The following is a 15,726-nucleotide window of genomic DNA, read 5'->3' on the forward strand; positions in this document are numbered from 1 at the left end:
GTCATTTTCATTATAAAACTTACGCTGGCAGATTGCTGCTGTGTCCCCACAGATTAGACTTGTTCACATTAAACCAAGGAAAACATTTCTCCATTTGCTGAAAAGAAGTGGAATGTTTTAGGAGCAGGGTGAACTGGGTAAATGTGAAAGTGTCTGAATGCATAATTACAATTTAGTAGATAGCATATTACAGACATTAACATTAAACATTGAAAGTAGAGGAAAAGAACAGGATTAAAAATAAAATTGTAATAGCTTTTGCCTCAACATCAGGAAAATCCTACCCATAGAACAGAAATATATACACCTTATATAATTGTAAAGCCATAAAATTTAGTGTGTTTAAATACGAGTCACATGTAAAGTCTTTGTGTCTTTGTCCTAACCTTAACAAATATGGACCGAACTGTGTTGTTTGCTTTCCTCACATAGCCAGGTAACAGGTCTTGTTTCTTTATGGCTGCCTGAATTATCCTGATGATGTCATCACTGAACTCCTCCTGGAAAACAGTACATCCAAATTATAATATTTTCTATCATGGTTATATCTCTATAACCCCAATAGGCTGCTTTATATTAGCATTCGTATATGGCACAGTCAACAAACACTTTAAGTTTGAAAAAATGTTCACAAAAATTAATCCTGATCAGGATCAACATTTTACTTAACAATTTTGAGTTTTCAGTTAAAATCTTCTCTATCATTTGATACAGATTCTTACCAGTGTCTTGTATTGGTTCTCAGTCAGTTTGGTTTTAATTTGATGGAAGTCTTGTGGGCAGCCCTCTGGCCAGGTGTCTTCATCTTGCTGTTCCTCTTGACCACCCGCCACTTCACCATGTGATACAATACTCTTTGTTTTGTCTCCTGTCTGTTTGTTTTGGGAATCAACACTCATCTCTTTGTCCCTTGTCTGTATACTTATGTAATCCTCTTTTTGCTGTAATGATGTTGTCGTGTCCATGCTTTCATCACAGGTTTTAGTTTGATTCTGTGATATGCCATGCCATCCCGGCTCCTCTTGGTTGTCTGTTTTACCTGTACTGCTGCTGCCACCTGGTAATGGTTTGGCTAATGCTGATCCTTCAGAACTTCCCAGGGCAAATCTGATGAACTGGTCTTCATATGTGGAGATAGTTTGTCTTGTACTGGTTGCTTTTTGAACATTGTTAATGCTTGTGCAGCTTTCAGATGTTACATCTGTCAAAGATAATCTCTGGCCTGAGCTAGGGATCGTCTGAGTACCCCCTTTATCATTCCTGGAAGAGTCACTCTCCAAACTATGGGACTTAGGGTCACTAATGCCTGAGCTTTCCTCACCTTTATATATAGGTGATGAAGCCTGAACAAGTGCCAACAAGTTTGTGCTTTCATCAGCTTTTAATCCAAAACTGGCCTCTTTTTCATCCTGAGATTCATGTGCTGAACGTAATTCTGATTGGTTAATTGTGCTGTCAGCTTCTGTTGTCTGCTCCACCATTTCCACATCTGTACCAGTGGAAACTGAACTCAATTTAGACATATCTGTGGTTTCATCACTTTTATTTTCAAAGGAAATCCCTTGACTTGAAATCTTGCCATCTTCACTGGCATCTTCCATCCCTGAGTTAGATGTGAAAGAAGTATGTTGTCCTTCTTCCAGATTGTCTTTGGTAGAAAACTGAACACTGCTGTCCTCTACTGGTAGTGATTTGTCTCTCTTATTTTCACCTCCATCAACCCCCTGTAGAGAATCTTCTTGGTTGGATGCCTTGTCCACATCCTCATCACTTTGATTCACAGAGCTCTGAACATTTTTGTCTCCTGTTTGAACAACACTTCTACCTGTCCTTTCGTCAGATTTTGGCAAAGCTTTCTCTGCTGTCCTTTTCTCTGCCACAATTTTAACCCCTGATCTAGTCACACGACCAACAGATGTCTTTTCATGTTCCTCATCCTTAGTATCTGAACCCATACCACCTCGTTCATCATGTTCCAAATCAACATGACTAACATGTTTATCAATAAATTTGTCTGTTGATTTTGTGTCATGACAACCAGGTGCTGCCATATCAACATCTCTTTCCTGATCAGCTTTTCTGCCCTTGACGCCAGATCTTGTTACTCTACTCTGCTTTTGATCTTCATAAACAATGATTTCTTCATCACAAGACATGTCCTGGGCTTGCGTATTGTCTGGTGCTTCACTGTGAATGATTGGCGTCTTCTTTTCTTCCTTACCTTCACCTTTTTGTTCTTCTTCATGACCTTCACCTTTCTTCGACCCAAATTTGGTCCCCAATCTGGTAGTGTGTTCTAGAACAACTGGTTCTTCTTCGAAAATATTTTTGTATTCTTCACTGGTACCTGCTGTTACAGATAAACTCATCTCTTCTAGACTCTGAAAAAATAATTCAACATGATTTTAATCATACTTTAAGTTTTGTACCTGTACTAATGGGCTTAAAAATTGTCTGTTTTCTTAAAAATTTATCCACATTCAGCACTCTTCATTATTGACTGGAATCAAAAACACAAAAACAGCTTTATTATTATAAATAAGTCAAAACTGCCCTCATCAAGTAATTTTTCAATCCATTAAATGCACTTACATGTTTAAAATTCATGAGATGCTGGGCACTCTTGGACTGGGTAATGGCCTGAATGACCATCTGGAACCCGGTCATTCTCTCTGCCATGACCGCCTGCTCCCACTGGGCTGGACGGCTCTTGGTGCAGATCTGACACGTGAAGGGCACGTCATCAGGGAGATAGGAGACTAGCTGGTACACCTCATCTGAAATCATTAAAAAAACGAAGTTTTAATATTTAAGAGAAATATTGAAAAGAAAATTAATTCTGAAACACTACAGATGTTCTTAAGCTTGATATGTGTTTAACCCCGAGAAATTTTCTAAAAAACAAGCAGTTAAAACTTTGTGAAATGGCAGCTTGTGGCCCTCATGGCTGGTGGCCTTAATTCCTGACTGATAGCCATGCAAACTTGGCCTCAAAGTTTCACTGCTTGACCCATGGTCCCTCGACCACTTGACCACTACCTACCTGTCATGTTCTCGCACTTAGCATGGACCCAGGCCTCGCACCCTGAACACTGCACCATCTTGGACTCCCAGTCGTCGTCCGAGTAACACTTGTGACACACAGGACAGTAATTACCTGGTTACATGATAAGACACCAAACATAAATTTAAAGGCAATGCAATTAATTAACAATGCTAAACATAATCTATATGGACTGATGACTTACTTGGAGAAAACTAAAATGGCTCCACTTTTTTTAAAACCAAATTTATCACCAATTTAGAGCAAACTTTCGATTTGACTGAAATCCTCCAGCCATTTGGCCAGGAGATGTTCCTACCCAGAGTAAACCCAGATACTAACCTTTGTCCATTAGCTTCCCACATTCGTAGCAGAGTTGGAAGTCGTGCGTCCACATAGCACCTGTTGTTGTTCCTGGCGATGTGGCCCCACAACTACGACACTTCACACACTTTGTACACACCTGAAATATAGTTTTATTTTGCCATATGAAAGGGAGAAAAAAAGGCAAGCTACTTGGAACTTGTCTTCCAACACTCTTTAGGCTGGCTTTGAAATAATTAGAAACTTGGCCTCTATTATAGGTAAATTCTCTACTGCTAGAGGAAGTTAGTGTCCAATAAACTCTAAAACTAAGGGTGATTCAGCAGAATACCAAGTACAAGATTTAGTAAGTTTATGCTGTGCCTGGTGATAACATTATTTCCTGGAATTAAAGAAATTGGGGTGTCCTTTTTGATTTAAAGAGAGAAGAAAAGAGTTCATAAGACAACCATGTAAACTGTGCTGAACTCACCCATATCTTTTTGTTCCTAGATGGTTTGGTGGGGTAGTTAGGACCCAGACACTCGGGGTGATAGGTATTGTTGCACTTGTCACATTGCAAAAGCTGGAAATAATCATTTTTTAAAATCAATTTGACTATAAACAGGGCATTATTAAGTTTTCTAGATTGAGCATTCAATAATGAGCTTCTGAAAGTAAGCAGACTCTCTTTGTTGTACCAATACAGCCTGTGACAGCAAGTGACATGAACCTGTAACAATTTAAATATGCCACAGACTGAATGGGTTTCTACCCCTGTAATTTCAAATTAAGAGATTATAAACTCTACAAAATGAAATCAAAATGCTCCGACTTACATTGTTCCTTCTACCACACACATTGCAGAACTGACATCGTCTACATAACCAGTTTTCTTGTTCATCTTTGCTTGGTTTCTCATGTTCCTCCAGACAAAATAGATGGAATGGCTCACAGCAAATATTGCAGTAAATTAACTGAAAGTATAAAATATGGAATGGTTTCTATCAAAACTACACTGGTTCAATTGAAAATAAAATATGTGACAAAGCTTACAACAAATACCACAGTAAATTTGCTGAAAACAAATATCTATCTTAAACATGCAGTCCGTAAGTTGGACTTGGCAGACAGACAACACAGCGTCAATGAGTAAGTTTTATACAATTCATATTCTACAAATGTGACGTAAAACTCATTTTCCAGAATAACTTTTTAATCTGTATGACTCTTTTCTCTCCTTTGAGCTCCATACAGCTTAGCATAAAATGTCTTTAAAGTAATTAATATCAAAATATTTATTTTAGTAAATGTTAACTCACATCATGCTGTCCAGCACTGCCACAGAGGAAGCAGACCAGCCTCACACAAAATGGTGTTGCTGCAATTAGTGACAGACCTCGCTCCCATGCAATATCTATGTCATAATTCTCCTGAAATTTCACACAATGGATGAGAGTTGGCATTCAAATAATTTAATGATGAAATAATTTCATATATAACTGTTTTAATCAAATTTCAAGGAGATTTTTGAAAAACAAAGATTTGTAAAACCCCAAAGTTTGCAACATTTTGCAATGTTTTTTTTTTTTTCAGTTCTATTTGATGATTTATGATGCCACACAAACTTTTAAAATTAAAATTTATATAAAACCAACTTACAATGAAATCTGCCATGATTCTGTGCTTGCTCTGCCCACTGATTGACCACTGCCTCTGTCTGGCTGTGGGAAGGGCTGGCATAATGGCGGTCTTTGCAGACAGAAGGTCGCGCTGAGTCTGAAGCGTTAAGATAACTATCATAATGGCCCAACAATCTTATTTACCAAAAGGGCGTATTAATTTTTACTGGCTGATGCTTCTCCAAGACAAATTTTGAGGTCTAAAAGTAACAGTATTGGCTCAACAGGATCAAAAGTACATTTCTGTACATAATCCCCTTTCATCCATCAATTCAATAAATTCACATTTCCCAATTAAAACAAATTAATAAATCCGGTAAAAATTGGTACAATTTTAGCCGGATACATTTAGGCAAAATGATAACTTGTTTAGTATATGGCTAAGCTGTATATGCTAGAGTGGTTTTAATTTGTAATTATTTTGTTTTAAAGCTGAATTTCAAATGCATATCTTCTATATATATCTTTCAGTGTATCATGTCAGTTACTAGACCTCCTTAGTCAGTTTCAAGTCCAACCTTTTCAATCAGTTTCTAGACCTCCTTAGTCAGTTTCAATTCCAACCTTTTCAATCAGTTTCTAGACCTCCTTAGTCAGTTTCAAGTCTCACCTTATCAATCATCCTGCCAGTTCTCTTCTGCTGTAACACTGCTGGAACTGGTACATCACCAGTCTTCCCATCCATTGCCTTCTTATTCCTCCTCTCTGCCACATCAGTTGGAGGGGTCAAGACCTCTTTGGCTGAAAACCTGGCCATCAGTTGTTCCGAAACGCTAGCTTTGCTTCCAGTTGACACGACACTGTCCGTGTCTGAGTTATGGCCGGAGTTGTGCCCTGCGTTTCGCACAGTTGAGGAAGCTGCTGCTGCACTTCTTTTAGGGGACTTCTCTTTTGGGCGCTGATAAGGGTAAATAGGATTGGCACATTTGCGTTTGCTGAAAGAAAAGTTTTAATTGGTAAAGCAAAAAGAAATATTTACTGATAACCTCTATGCTAAAACTGATGTTGAATAATAATGCTTAAAATTGCTCATAATTATTGCTTTGGAAGCTGAAAGTAATTCTACAGACAAGTGAATATCAGTGATCATTTTTCTGTTACACCTTTACATTAACACTAGCATACTTACGCACAAGCCTTCTTTCCTAGACCCTTTCCTCCAAACTTTGGCATGTCCCTTAAAAGATAATTTAGAAAATAAAAGTCCCATACCAATAAAGGATCAACAGGTTTCATAAATAACTTATTTCAAATAATTGTTTTATCAATTCCGTAGTATCAATTAACTTTCCAACTGACTTTCAAATATGCATAAACCATTTCCTATAAATACAAAGGCAAAATAAAACAAAGTATTTCTATGAAGTGTAAGTTTAAGAAACACAAAAACATTATTTTTCAAGCCAGCATCATAAAAATACTAACCTGCATGCCACGCATGCGCCGCAATCTTTGGTAAGACACCCAGGACATTTCTTACACCGCATCATGCGCCTGCCTGGTATTTTCACCACAGGTTGCCGTCTCTCCAAGGGACTCTTTCGAGGGGAGGACTTTACAGGGGTGGTCTTCTTTACATGGACAACATCATGCTTCTTGTCCTCTGACCTGGATATGATTTCGTCCATTGGAAGATCAGAGTCAGAGCTGTCTCCTGAAAAATTTTGTTACAATTCTTGGTTTAAAAAGTCATATATAATGATACATAATTAACATTTTCAAAGTTAATCACATCAAATGAGGCATATATTAATTCTCAGCCATTTACTGATATGATATTGGTAAAATATTTATCTTGGCAAATCTCTTCCTCTCACAATGGTCTCAACCAACACAATCTAAATTTATCTCAACCAACGCAATCACTGTGTCTCAACCAGCACAATCTCACTCACCTGCCCTGGCTTTCTCCTCATCCTTCAGTATCTGTGCCTTCTCCAGGTTGGGAAGAGCACTGAGGCGGAGTTCAGGGGTTAGTGGGAACTTGGCTGGTGTGCCCAGAGCCACTGCTGCCTTTCTGCACACATGCTTAATCCTAGATGGAAATTTAGGACAATATGAAACATCACTTAGGACACAATAGATCATTATTGCCTAAGGATAACCACGGATCATCATGCAGGACATGGTTTAAACTAGTTGGAGATGATCAAAAATTATCACCGTTTAAGGAACATGTGAATTATCAATGCCTAAGGAATTTTTTCACATTTAAGAACAACACGGTTCATCGCTGTTCAAGGACAACAGGAAAAATATCTGTCACAATACTTTAGTACCTGCTGTAGCTTATAAAAACTAATTAAACTAATGGTGATCTAGTGTAAAAATAGACAAATGTTATCATCAAATGGTATGATATCAGAAACTGCTAGGTTAGATGACTCAAGACTTTGAGTTTGTAATTTTCAGTTTACCTGGGGCCTCCTTTTACCATGGGAGTTGTCTCAGCGCCATCTGCTGACTCTGCCATTGGCTCAGCAACCTCCACTTCTGTGTCTCCGAAATCCAGCCTTCTGGAGGGACTGATGACCGATTGTCCTTCACCTAATATGGATTGGCCTAAATGAAAAAGGGATTTATCTAGAATATAATGTCAATGTTTATATTTGGATTGAACATGTGGCCTGCAATTATATTTAACTGACAAGTTGAGAATAATTCAAATATGCCTTAAATATCTGCAAAATTATTAAAAACAGAAATTAATCACACAGATTTCCGCATGAAATATCCACAAACCCCTTCATATGAATCAGATTCCCATTATACTGTGGACAAGTTTATATTTCAGTACTCTTATCAATCATGGCAGATTAACATATTTATTTCATGCTCAATTAGAGTAAATTTCGTAATAAATCTCCCCAGTGTTTGTCATTAGTAAAAACAGCCCTCAGGTGGCCAAATTTCAATCAACTTTATATTGTTTGTCAACTTATTTCTTTAATCCATTCTTATGTTAAACAAGATGGAAAAGATGTGAAGACATATATTGTACCTTCTTTACCAACAGCCTCAGCAGCCAGACTGGCAAAGCTTGGCATCTCTTCTCCATTTCCATCCAGAACATGTTCACTGGTAGGCTGCGGGGACTGAAATGACAGAGATCAGTCTAAGAGATAACTCAAGTCAGATAAAATATCAATCAGCTCAAACCCACACCCTCACCTTTAGACAAATATATCTAATTTTATCAAAATCAGTAAATCATCGACATCACATCTTAAAACTTTTTGTAAAATTTAATGATCTTTTACATTTATTGTTTTAAACATTAATTGTAACATTACCTTAATATATAACATTGAATGTTTTGCTAAATACCTCATAATAGCTAAGATGACTAGCACCCCCGTGAAATCTATACCCAAGGTGCTAATGTTATCACATATTAATATATTAATATATTATAGACTTTATCTTTAAAATGGAGCAAATTCTAACAGAGACGATCATTACTTTGAATCCAGATTTCCGCCTTCCTATCCCACCAAACCACTCGATACACTTGTTCAGACGACATGGAATGCATCTCTTGGTCACCCATTCTCCATTATTCCTCAGTATTTCACAGTCGCCTGGAAGCACAATACCAAAGAAACTTATTCAAAACAAGATTCTTTTTCTGAAAGTGACAGTTTGCACTTGGTATGAACATTCTGTGTAACATTACATCGGGGAGGGGGGTGGGGGGTGGGGGTGGGGGGGAGTCAAAGTATATACCTTCAGTATCTGACATCACTTTTAAATTACAATTAAAGGAAGAAAATATTCTTTTTGTCTTTACACAAATTACCTATACATAAATCATAAGTGAAACAAACAAAAAAAGGTAATTAATCAGAAAATCACAACTGTCCTGAGTTCATTCTTCTCACATAAATATGTCATTCAAGTGCTGAAACTTCTAATTTTCAAAGGAAAGCGTAATACACTTTACCATCTTTTCTTAAACCAATCTATGCTTAAGTTCAACATTAAGAATTCACTCAAATTACCAGCTATTTGGCAGAAAGTTATTTACATACTTGTAAAATGACCCCAGTTATATATCTTAAGGAAAATAAGTGACACTGAATTAAAATTCTACGAAATTGACAATCTGTACTGGGCTCGTAACTTGAAACCATCAAGCATTGCAATCGAGTGCAAGAGTCTCGAATCCATAACTTGCCCATACTCACCCCATATAATACACTGTAGCCTCCATGTGATATTGCTATTTGCAATACACGATGCTTTCAAGTTACGGGGCCCAGGTATTTTAACTTACCTTGCTGTAGACACTTCCGGTGACTTGGATCTATTCCTTTGCTGCTTCTGTTGTAGTAGAAGAAGCGGCAAGATGAACAGCGGTAGATATTATCAGTCGTAGACAGAGAGAGTTTGACATGATCTCCACAGATGACACACACTGGGTCCGAGTTGCCCTGCGACCATTTCTCCAGCCCAGTGGCGGCTTCACTTCTGCTGCTGCAATTTTTCTCCAATGCTCTCAGAGTAGCATCCTGCAAGTTAACACAAAAAATCATAATAACATTCTAATTTTACTACCATCTTGCTCCCAATTCATTATTTTCCATACTGTACAAAAGAAAACAAAACGAAAAGAAAGAAAAAAATCTGGACAACTTCTACCTTATTCCTTTAAGGAGGTGATTTTAACACAATAGAGAACAAGAACTCTCATCTCAGCTGTTAATTGAAGATGTAACCATTACATTAACTAACCTCCTTTCTTGTTCCTTGGGTGAATTTCTGGAGGCGGCAAGCTCTGCAGGAGGACTGTACCTGACCGTCCACCCGGGACACATCACAATCATCTGGACATTATAAAACAAAACATTTTTATTAAACTGTTAAGTGTATAATCTTTGGACCTTTTCTTATCAGGATACAGATAAAATACAAGTGAATGTTTTTTTTTCTCTTGGTGAGTGGGAATTGTCTTTTAAACCCATGATTAACTGAATGAGAGCTGATCACGACTTTCCGACTTTCCTCACTTTTTTCTACACTCTACAATAAAAATATGTTATAATTCCCAAAATGCATTAAAGCAGTGGAGGAACAGAGGAGGGGTTGAGAAGAGCAGATGTATTTGGTCTTATTTGTGTGACAGAATGCATTTTTGCTGGGTTCACTTCTGGATGAAATGTCTAAGGCTAGAAACTGTAAATCTTAGCCAACTCAAAATATTTGACTATGGCAGTGATAAATTTGACTATAAAACAGAAAAGGACCATACATTTCATATTTCATTTAGTCAGATTCCAATGTTTGGCAATTTTGATAAATTGTGCTTTAATACTTTGATCCTTCTTTTCTATCCTGTTTGGTTCAAGCAAGGCACTCACCAGTTCCATTAATACATTTGAGACTTCTTTTCCCCTCAAGCACCTTGAAGTAGAAGCGAGCACAATTGCGACATGCTTTTCGTCCCTGAACAGTTATCAACTGTTTACTGCTGTCACCACAACATAGGCAAGACTGGGATGCTACTGGGAGTAAAAAACGAAAAAAAAAGTAAAAAAAATGGAACTATTTAGCAAACTTAAAAATATTCCCAAGAACACATGCTGGTATTGTAATAAACGTTTTTAAAAATACTATATTTTAAAAACAAATTATATTGAGTTAGAATGTATTTAGTTCTTTAAAGTGTAACACAACCTTTCAAATGAATGGCTAAATTTTTAAACCTGCATTCATTTACCTATTTCTTCTTCTTCTAACTGCTGTTTGAGACCCTGAGCAAATGCAGCTTTTGATTTATTCAACACAGCCCTGTTTAGCTGTAATTTCGCCTTCTGAAGAATACTCCGACCACTCCTAGTAGCAGCCTTCGCTGACCGCTCCAGCTGCTTCAGTTTCTCACGATCTGATTGGTTAACTCTCATGGACATCCGACCATGTTGCTTTTGTTTAGCTTCCTCAATCTTCATCCGCTTTTCTAACGTTCTCTTTTGTTCCTGTTCCGAGAGCTTAAGTAACATAATATAGCTGGGTTTACGTTCTCTTTTCCCTTCCATGACAAGTGGTTTTTCAAAGAGTCCCGATTTTGGATCTGTGGAAAGCACAGGGGGGGGCACTAACGAATCCAAACCTCCAAATAATGACCCCTTTTCAAGGTCAACGTCCACACCACCTCTAGCATCACCAGCTGTCCCGGAACTGAGAGAGGTAAAATCGGGCATACCTGACGATTTTGTGCGTGGCAACTTCAGCTGCCTATAATCTTCAAAGTCATCTTCCTCCAGCAGCCGTTTGTTTGGTTTGATAACACGCGAAGACCTTGCTGATTTTGTTGGCAGCACAAACTGTTTTTTGGGAGTGTTCCGTGGGGTGGATGCAGGAGAGGATTTTGTAGATCTTGGAGATTTTTTCTCAGGGGGTGTAACTGGAACCAACTTCTTCTTTTGTGTTTTGCCATATTTTGCCTTTTTAAGAAGTTGCCTGACTTTTGTCTTTCCAAATACTTTTTTGTCTGTTTTATTTGTTTTAGATCCTTTTTCCGTTGTTTTGGTTGAAGCTTTTGCTGCAAGTTTCTGTTTTTCCTTGACAGATTTAAGTAGCGTCCTTGCAACATCTTTCCCAGCAGTTTTCTTCCCATGTTGTTTGGCTTTGTGAACAACTTTTTTTCTACTTAATGGTTCATCATCACTTTCATCTGAAGAATCTTTATCGCTGCTTGATAAATCCACATCCAATGATTTTCCACTTTTCACTAACTGCTTTGCACTGCCCTGAAGACATATCTTAAATTTTGACCCTTTCACTGGTAAAAAGTGTCCCGGTTTCTTACTTACAGTTTTCAAATTGTGAGTTTTTAATGGTTTTGCTAAACCTTGGTCTACAAGATGCTTGTAAGAAGTCTTTGCTGCGATCTTTTTCTGAGAAACTGGAAGATTGGCGAAGTCACTACTTGCTTGTCTTTTGATTGGTTGCTTTTGTCTGAATAGACTTTGGCGTAGTTTTTCAAGATTTTCATTAACTGTTGATAACCTCTTCTTAACTTCATTGCGCTGCCGGGCAGTGAAACCTTCAAATGTTGCATCTTCATCCTGAAAAATAATTTACAAGAGATTGAAACATCAAATATCATTAAAAAAGTTAGATCTCACTTAAAAAAAAAAATAATAAAAAAGGCCTGCTGTGCACTTTATCAATACTAAGTAGGCATGCATATGCATATTAGTATACCACTAAATAAATCGTGATGTACTACTCATTGGTTTCTTTCCTTTGTTTCATCTCTCCAATCATTGTTGAGTTAAAATAAACACCTTTCAAACATTATTAATATATTTAATTATGGTTGGAGTATTGGATCAATGCAATTGAGTATTATGTTATGCCATGCCCCTCCCAACCTTTTTAAGTCTGAATCAATGAAATCACACAAAACATCAGCTGTTTAAAGAAATATATCTTTATCATTTGTGATGAATTAAATGTTTGTCCATTCCATATGTAACCATTGCTGAACAAACAGCTTTCCAAATACTTATCTAAATTGTACTTGAAGACCTACTTGTGGACCAGCCTTTTCTATCAATTTTTTCTAAACCATCCACATCTTTGTCCTCTAATGCACCTATTTAGTCATTTATTAATTCACTTCCCTGCTTATCAATTTTAATTTCTTATTATTATGAAGAAACCATGCAGGTTTCATCCTCCTAAACATAAACAAATGCACATACAGATGATGTCATATCTGTAAATGTTGCAAAATGGAAATGGAAATTTCGCAGCCAATTCATACTGTCTAGGTAAATCAAGATGAAAGGAGAAGATTTATCTATTATATGCAAAACCATACTTGTCTCGAAACTAGACACTGTTGATACCAATACAAAAGAGGAACCCACTGCTTTTTTCTGAAGATGATCATATTTGTCTCAAACTACACTTCCAAGTATTGTTAAACAGGTGATTTCATTTCTGGTTTGATATTGGAAGAGGATTCATATGATGACTGTCATTCTAGATGGCTGTGGCCAGCCACGAAACCTAATATACCTGTGTTGTGTAGTGCACTGCAGGTTAACTATTTAAAGTGTAGATCAATTAAAATATGAGTAGCATCATTCATTAAGATATCTAATATATTATTTGAGACAGAAAGATTTTGTATCATTATTCTTATTTCTTATTATTGTCAATTTAAGAACCATTCCTCCTCGTGAAATAAATGCACTTCAACTTGACACTGTCAGTGACAGTGACAGCTAGTCCAAGTGTCAACACACGTCACATTGTTGTTCTACCGTCAGCAAGGCTGAGCACACAGGAGAGATTTAAATATTTATTATAGCACCATCAGCATAAACATGTAATATCGCCTGAGCTGGTTGGATGTATCTATACCCTTAGAATCCCGCATGGGGCACACTTTGTCTGAGCTAATTTTCTGATCGTAAAAGCTGGAGTAATTACGATGACCTAGTTTCACGATTGTCAATTTCAAAATCAAAATTAAAATCATCATGCACCCCTGCATGACAAAATATTCCAATAGAATGTTCACCTAACATGTGCAGGGCCAACTTCAGGGCTACAAAGTGTGATAAGCGTTATGTGCGTTCAGAAATTATGACTTCATTCAGAATATTTACGGAAATCGTTCGAGTTCGCCATGAGGTTTACACCGTAGCAGAAAGGAGAATACTTTACCGTGTCTGAGTCACCAAAGAGCTCATAAAAGCAGCGCAAGCCACGGTGGATATTAGCTACAAGCTTCAATGTTGCATCTTCTGTCTTTCGAGACTCATCCTTTCCATAACGCACACCCTTTCGGCCGAATCTGAAACCTGGTCGCCCGGGAAAGCGCAACCTCGCCATCTTGGATTTTTACCAATGGATAAAATGGCGACCGAGCATAGCGTTAAGCAGCTGTTAAGTTATTTACTGCAAACTATCGATCGAGAGAACGTCTTGCTTTGGTTCTTATTTTTAGCTTACAAATTTATTTAGTGCATCTTTATGCAAAGTGAAACAATTTTTCTAGACTCATCTCCGAAGTTATGAATATTTGAAATTTAGGGAAACGTCCTTTTCGCACTGCTATGCTTGTTCTGGGCATAATCTCGTGTAAACTCGCGAGGGGTTACTTACGCGCCATTTCAATATTTGTCAACACCGATAACAATGTAAAAGCGCGTGGGTCTTTTACATATCAATAAAGCAAAGAATAGAATAATAGGACATCATCCGATTTATTTTCATTTATTTATTAACATATTTATTTTTTGATGTAGTTTTTACGCTTTGATGTTACATTTCACCACATTTTGTAACTTTTAAATTTATTACCTTGTAAGCATTTAATCATGTTTAGGCCTACTAATTACTAGTATTTTGTGAAAAGGCCTACAAAAGTGACAAATGTTTTCTAATAAAAATATATGTTTAACTTGGCGTGGGGTTCGGGGCCCGATAAAAGGCCCCGAAAAAAATTGGTATTTTAGAGGGCGAACGGTAGGCCTACCATTTCGTACGTTTATATCGAACTATGATTCAGTTGTTTTTTTAGTCAAAATTCTAGTTCCAAGAGAGGACATATATATCTTTGGCTAATTTTTTATTTATTCATTTTTTCTACTGCCCAGCGAGAGTTTTTGCATGACATTAATGCCATTGTTAATCTGGTTCAGACCCCTTTTAATTTGAAGGGTCCCATTGGGTATTTTTATTATCCGTGAAAACCACTTTTTTTCGACCCGAGATGCGTGAAACGTTCATTCTAGTGACTCGCGAATGCGGCTTTTTATCCTTCGCCCTCCGTGGAACGAACTCACTATACCCGGTGATGCGTGATTTTCAGGCTTTTCGATTCGCCTTATGATATGATATGATAAAGTTTTATTTTTATTTACTGTATTTCCCGTGAACTGTGATACCCCCCCCCCCCTCCCCCGGGGTATTGTACGCAATCGTCTAACAGAGATCGTGATGATAGTTGAGCCTGTTTTTGGATTGTCGGATTTCCCGGCCTGGTGTCAAGTGATCTTGACAAAGTAATGGCTCTGCACCCGTACGTTAAAGTAAAATGTTAACATACACGCCGTAACCCGACGACATTTAGCCGTCAAAACATCAGACGGAGAATAGTAGCAGATTTCATCAGATGCAATATCGTAAAATGTTAAGTGTAATATGACTGCCATTGCATAAATGGCATAATTTTTTAATTCTCTGGGAATTATTGTGCACCTCATATGTGATAATGATTGTTTACATTTTCGTTCAAAATCAATCCATTTAAATAGATAAAATTATCGTGTTACTGATAAAAAATTCAATTTATTATAGTGACGACGACTACGAGTGGAGGCTTTCAAGCATTTATTCACGTAGTTACTATTCATACAAATTCACAAGTATTTATTCCCTTTTCCCTTTTTTTACTGATCACGTATTTACTTGTTTTCGTTACATCATCTCTTGAGTTATTAATAGAAATTTTCGGTTATCATGTTGCATTCCTCCATTCAATATTTCCTTATTTGGTAAATTCTAAGAGAGCGTTTTCAATTAGAATATCTAAAATATTATTTGGAATACTTGGTCATGGATAATATCCAAAGCTCAGTTAACATGCGTTATGCAGGTGGCAGAAAATTATAAGTTGACTGTAAAATCAACCAATCAAATAAAACTTAATTTGACTTTGGTATTTTCTGTCTTTTT

General features: G+C 37.1%; 1 protein-coding gene across 2 annotated transcripts in view; it reads right to left on the bottom strand.

Moving 5' to 3' along the window:
- LOC106170360 (uncharacterized) overlaps positions 1-13,903 on the bottom strand; it is a 30,540-nt gene extending 16,637 nt beyond the window's left edge. The window contains exons 1-22 of one of the 2 annotated variants that reach the window (XM_087016945.1): positions 13,711-13,903; positions 10,748-12,095; positions 10,389-10,529; positions 9,763-9,854; positions 9,305-9,539; positions 8,491-8,609; positions 8,030-8,123; positions 7,446-7,590; positions 6,924-7,063; positions 6,454-6,682; positions 6,158-6,205; positions 5,639-5,963; positions 5,009-5,125; positions 4,669-4,779; positions 4,186-4,323; positions 3,840-3,932; positions 3,386-3,506; positions 3,044-3,157; positions 2,593-2,777; positions 723-2,381; positions 387-500; positions 24-97 (exon numbers count right to left, since the gene is read on the bottom strand). In XM_087016945.1, the coding sequence (XP_086873071.1) occupies positions 24-97; positions 387-500; positions 723-2,381; positions 2,593-2,777; positions 3,044-3,157; positions 3,386-3,506; positions 3,840-3,932; positions 4,186-4,323; positions 4,669-4,779; positions 5,009-5,125; positions 5,639-5,963; positions 6,158-6,205; positions 6,454-6,682; positions 6,924-7,063; positions 7,446-7,590; positions 8,030-8,123; positions 8,491-8,609; positions 9,305-9,539; positions 9,763-9,854; positions 10,389-10,529; positions 10,748-12,095; positions 13,711-13,878 (5,810 nt within the window). In that variant the 5' untranslated portion in view covers positions 13,879-13,903. Of the gene's footprint in view, positions 1-23; positions 98-386; positions 501-722; positions 2,382-2,592; positions 2,778-3,043; positions 3,158-3,385; positions 3,507-3,839; positions 3,933-4,185; positions 4,324-4,668; positions 4,780-5,008; positions 5,126-5,638; positions 5,964-6,157; positions 6,206-6,453; positions 6,683-6,923; positions 7,064-7,445; positions 7,591-8,029; positions 8,124-8,490; positions 8,610-9,304; positions 9,540-9,762; positions 9,855-10,388; positions 10,533-10,747; positions 12,096-13,710 lie in introns of both variants that reach the window. The other variant, XM_087016944.1, reaches the window with a different exon arrangement.
- Between the last annotated feature and the right edge of the window lie 1,823 nt (positions 13,904-15,726).

This window comes from Lingula anatina, chromosome 7, assembly GCF_051362555.1.
Source record: "Lingula anatina isolate TDL-2025a chromosome 7, LinAna3.0, whole genome shotgun sequence".
Classification (NCBI taxonomy): Eukaryota; Metazoa; Brachiopoda; class Lingulata; order Lingulida; family Lingulidae; genus Lingula; species Lingula anatina.